Below are 5707 nucleotides of genomic sequence, written 5' to 3'. Positions count from 1 at the left end.
AGGGCGCGTGCCCATAATGTCATAACGTTTTATTTATCGTTGGACGACTCTCGCGTCTAGCCTATTCTCATATCACGACTGTATCGTGGACGTTTATTTTATCGTTCAACGACCGTCGTGTCTAGCTGTTTCCATTAGATCGTGATGACAATTTATCGTTTGACGGCAGCCGCCTTGTCGTTTGCACAACAGAATCGTTGGAAGCTGCGATTATCTGTCGTCACATTTTTATCGTAACGTTTTATTTATCGTCAGATGACTGTCGATCTAGCTCTTCCCATTGTCACGACAGTCTGTCATCGTAACGTCAAAAAAGTCGTGAACGACAGGTAATCGTGTTGAGCTTCATTTAAATATACAAGCCACGACACTTTAAACTACGCGCCTATCTGTCGTCACGACATATTGGGAACGCGCCCTTAGTTAATAGTAAGCTCTAAGCATAATATAGGATATTTTTATTGATGTTACTTATTTTTATGATAGAATGGGTTTCAGTTAAATTAATTGCATTCTTAATAACAGTCATTTAGACTTGGTATAAACAAATTTTGATAAGGTTTTTTTACAATGTGGTTTTTTTTTAAAATTGTCCAATTTAATGCTGCTAGCTGATTTGCGATAATTACCTAGCTAAAATAAAACTGTATATTTGAATAAATTATTTTTTTTATTCACACATCCTCGTTTCTATTGCTTTGTTTATTTATGTTCATTTTATACAGTCAAGACATTTGATTATAAATATAAGTTTTCCCTAGACGTTGTCAGTTTACCAGTGACCAAGACCATGGGCGTAAGCGCCATAAGTGTGCACGACGGGGGCGGGATGGGTTTGGTGGAGGGACTGAGAAACGACGGTATTACTGTGCGAAATGGGGGCAGCATGAGCCACCACGGGGGCAGCATGAGCCACCACCGGAGCAGCGTAAGCGGAGTGGGCAACCAAAGGAGCAGCGTGCGCGATCACGGGAGCAACGTGACCAGCCAGCTGCTTGGCGACAATAGGGGCGACACCGGCGGCATGGCCATCAACGGCCGCAGCGTGGGTGTTGACAGCGTCAACAGCGCGCCATGAATGTTCGACGGCGACCTCGGCAGCCTGGTCGTGGAGTTGGCGACCGGCGTCCAAAGCGGCGCGAGTGTGATCACTGGCTACTACGTGCGCGTCGATGGCGGCGCCCTGGATGTCACCAGAGGAGATGGTAGGCACGGCGTGAGCTAGGGCCAGAGGCGCAGCGTGGCCGTAGGCTAGCCCGTGGGCGTACGGTGCGGCCAGCAGCGCACCAGAGGGCGCGGCTGCGGCGCAGGCAAGGATGGCGGCGGCGACTATCTGCGAACATATTTAACTTTCAAATTCCGTGCACACATTAATCTAACCACTACATTAGTTATGAGCTGTAGAGATACTAGCACCGTAAAATCATCACTTGATATATGGTTAACATTTAATAACTCGCAAGTTAGCGAGAAACGGTTTAATTAGCACTCAAGTTTCACTAAAGTTCACCTTGTAACAGGTTTCAATTAAGTACTATTTCATTACTAACTAACCAGAACTCTCATCGTGCAATTCTGTGTAGACTGCGCGAAGGCTACTGAATGATCTCGTATCGTTGATACTGCCTTTTATACTGAGAGGCGTGGCGCAGCACGGAACACGAAAAAAGTAACTGGCCGCTTTCAAGGGCAGAAAGGGTGGATAGAATATTGAGTACTGCGAACACAAACTGTTGCTAGATAATGATTGATTATAATTCGCTCGTAGAAATAAACCAAAAAACTAAACGTGATTATTATGAGTTTTACGACAAAATTAAGACTTTGCTTTTCAAAGAATACAAACAATACATATAAAATAAAAAGTGCCAAGGACTATTTTCACGCCATTGTAGTTTAAATTATATTCGTATCAGAACACAAAGTTAAAGATATGTTAAAGATATTTTAGACGACCTCTGTGATCGAGCGGCTTGCACACCGGTTTTCATGATAACGCTATCTCTGAGGTCCCGGTTTGGATCCCCGATCGGGTTAATGTAGAAAGTTAACTTTTCTATATTGTCTCGGGTCTGGGTGTTTGTGGTACCGTCTTTGTTTTGGTTACCTATCGGTAGTCCGAAATGACATTTTCCAGAAAAAACGTTTGCTCGAATTTTCATAAACTCGAAAGTAATTTTGAGAGGTAAATGTTTTTTCTTTTAAACCTAACTTAACCTAACCAAACAGAACCTAATCGTGTCTTCGCGATAAACATCCGACATATCCTGAAAGAACAACGGTTTTGTTATAATTCGGTTTTCGGCGTAATGAAAATTCGAACAAACTTTATTTCGGAAAAAAATCGAGTTTCCGATAGATTACCCGTTGTTTTCAATTGCCACTTGTGAAGTGTACTTTAGTTACACATACTTCTTTTAAACGCACACACACTAGGGAAACCCTGTATCGCGAGTGCCATAGACCCATAAATAGACAACCACAAATTACACCCAAACTCACGAGAGTGATGAATGTAGGCCATACAAATATTTCTCCCGGCCCGGGAATCAAACCCGAGACGGTAACCGTTCGGCCACAGAGGCAGTTAAAAGTTTGGTTACTTTGGGATCAGAGCAACGTATGTGTTGTTGTCTAATATTTAAAAAAAAAATCAAGCAGTTTGGCTAATGGTTAATGATATTTATTAAATAAAAAAGAATACTTCAACTACAAATAATAGTCCCTAGAGCCCGAAATTACCATCTTACGTGAAGCATAATCATAACTAAAGTCAAAGATATTTTTATCGAAATTAAATTAGTTAAGATTAAAAAATGCATTTTTTTGTTTACCTTTAAATTTAACTTAATCTAATTAAAGTATTAACCTATTTGGAATCAACGAACGATATCTACAACCTCCTAATAACGGTTTTTTGTATCTTTTTTTTTCTTAATGAATGGCTTGTGAGTCTACTTAGTTGTCTCAATTCTGTCAGTGTCCATTTCACGCTAGTTTCATAAACATCATGGAGGGAGAGTATATAGAAAATTTATTCGGGGACTCAGAGGTAATTTTGGTGAAATTACAGGCACATGGGACTTGTCAACTTATGTCCCAGGGTGACAGGGGTGGCCACTCAGAGCTTTAAATGGCAAATGCCCCTTATGAGGGCTCTGAGTGGCAATGCAACTATTATGAACAGGCGTGTAGCTTACCATCAGGTGCACGATTTGTTCGTCCCGTCACTTGATATAATAAAAATAGTAAAAATAATAAAAATAAAGGAAGTATCGAAGACATTTTTACATCTTATTCAGTTTCAGTTTTATTGCTGTTTTTATTGTCTACCTAGGTCGAAATTATAAATGTACCATCTAGTAGTACCTTATGTAATGGCTGTGAATTCCTTAGAATATTATCATCCCAGACTCAATATAATTTATGCCCAAACAACTAAAGGCTCATTTGATAGAAAAATATTACTACTGCCTGAAGCAGTTTTTTGAAGAATGAGTACCAATTTACCAAAGATTTTTGTAATATTCTGCATTAAAAGTATATTACATTACGTTACACTAATGTTATCATTATTATTATTTTAATTTATTGGCTTTTATCGAGTTCTTAGGTTTTCGCGATTGTTACACATAGGAAATGAAACTATTTTTCCGGATTTAAATCGCGTATATTTGTTTTTTCAAACAAACCAAAACCAAAGGTTTATTGGGTTTGTTTAAAATTACTTTATAATATCTTCTTTTATTTTTTTAATTTTCATTAATGTATATTTTTTAATTGCGGTGCCCTAATAGGGTCATGTTGACACTATTTTAATTTTAAGGGCATTATTTAACACATGAAAGCAATAAATACTTTGACTTTGACTTTAAGTTTTAAGCAAAATCAGCGTAACACAAATTTTTCAAAGAAAAAACTTTGAGCGCCACTATCTTGAAAGTTATAAAATCCAAATGCGTTAGTTATGACAAGAAGGGCAGCATACGTAACAAGTTAGCGAGCAAGAAAAAAAAATAGGATCGTGTGGTATTACAGACGTATCTATTTTCATAGCATTATATATTTTGTAGTTAGAATTCAAAAAAGCAAAAACACAGCCCTGAATTGGGACCGTTTCACGCGATTTACGTTAGTCGATAACGATTCTTTCTCGAATAATCGTTAAACAGAATAGATACCGTTTATTTCCTCTCGCTTCAGCTTGACGTTTACATATGTTAACTACGGTGTCAAGAGGTTTTTTTATTGCCTTTTTGGTTTGTGTGATAATAAGTCTCGGATCGAGTTCTTAGGTTTTCGCGATTGTTACAAATAGGATATGAAACTACTTTTTCCGTTCTGAATCACGTATATTTGTTATTTCAAACAAACCAACGTTTCGGACCTTTTGCAGACCCCATGACCTCGACCGTAAAAGCCGATTTATTGGCCGAGTGGTTTGCATACCGGTTTTCATGGTGTCTATCTATAATAATAAAAGGAATTCCTGTGTCGCGGGCGCCATAGACACACACATGGACAACGACAAATTACACCCAAACTCTCGAGAAAAATAAATATGTCATACAAATATTTCTCCCGGCCCGGGAATCGAACCCAGGACCTCTGCGTGGCAGTCCGGCGTGGTAACCGTTCGGCCACGGAGGCAGTTCTCTATCGAACTAGTGATCTATGAGATCCCTAGTTCCTGGCCGGGTCAATGTAGCTTTGCTTCTTGTGAAAGAGTTCGTCCAAAGAGGTACTGCCACCTCACCTATTTCTGTCGCCAAACAATAATGTGAGCATTACTGTGTTCCGGTTTTCCGGTGCTGGTGAAATTACAAGCACATGGGATTTTACAACTTAGTGGTCAAAGTGACAGGCGTAGCGGAAGTGTCCCTCAGATCTTTGCGATTTAAAGTTCTGAACGGTAATGCAACTGTTATGGACAGGTATGTAGCTTACCCCAGACACATGATTTTTTTCGTCTTGTCACTTGATGTTATAAAAAAAATTAACTTTTCTACATTGTTCCGGGTCTGGGTGTTTGTGGTATCGTCGTTGTTTCCGATTTTTGCTAGGTACTTACTTTGGGATCAAATCAACGTATGTGATGTTATTTAATATTTATTTTATTTATTGATTCAAAGTTAAGGGTACGTACTGGATATGAACAGGTAAAATGTAGTAGACACAAAACAAGTCACTTAAGATCATGGTGTATGAAGTTATGACGGAACTGGAACTACCTGAGAATAAAAAAGTAACGAGAAAGGTCTCCGCTCTTACTCTCCACCCCGCCCATGTTGCTCAAAACGGCAACGAGGCTGACATTATGCCCATTATCTAGCAAAGCGGAGCAAAATACGTTCAGATGTCAAAATAACTAAATAGGTACAATGGTATTTGGTTGACGTGACTTAACAGCTTTAGTAAGTAATAGGCCTAAAGGCACTCAAAACTTAACCCAACAGTTCTCCCGAAGCCGACACAAACAGATGTTAATATTAAAAGAATCTTTTCAACTAAACTAAATTTTGTAGTTATGCCTTATTGTGGATAAATACGAACGAGGACGGAAACTGCGGAATAAAACAAACAATAAAAGTGTAACCTGCTGTTAATAATATGTATGCATAAATCATAATGAACAGCATGCATTTATAGTACATTATTGGAGAGGCCGGGAAGTAAGGGGTTGCGGTTGTGGTTTAAGAATGAGTAT

At 39.0% G+C, this 5707-nt stretch overlaps 1 protein-coding gene across 1 annotated transcript; it reads right to left on the bottom strand.

Moving 5' to 3' along the window:
- Nucleotides 1-658: 658 nt before the first annotated feature.
- On the bottom strand, nucleotides 659-1566 carry LOC113234901 (cuticle protein 16.5-like). The gene is made up of 2 exons (XM_026470423.1): nucleotides 1555-1566; nucleotides 659-1333 (listed from the first exon to the last, which is right to left on the bottom strand). Exons 1-2 carry the CDS (start codon nucleotides 1564-1566, stop codon nucleotides 773-775), a joined length of 573 nt encoding a protein of 190 aa, XP_026326208.1. The 3' UTR covers nucleotides 659-772.
- Nucleotides 1567-5707: the final 4141 nt, after the last annotated feature.

The sequence above is a fragment of the Hyposmocoma kahamanoa genome, unplaced genomic scaffold, assembly GCF_003589595.1.
Source record: "Hyposmocoma kahamanoa isolate Upper Pololo Valley unplaced genomic scaffold, ASM358959v1 86, whole genome shotgun sequence".
Classification (NCBI taxonomy): domain Eukaryota; kingdom Metazoa; phylum Arthropoda; class Insecta; order Lepidoptera; family Cosmopterigidae; genus Hyposmocoma; species Hyposmocoma kahamanoa.
Note: the sequence above shows the minus strand (reverse complement) of the source record. Positions and strands in the feature narration are given on the sequence as shown.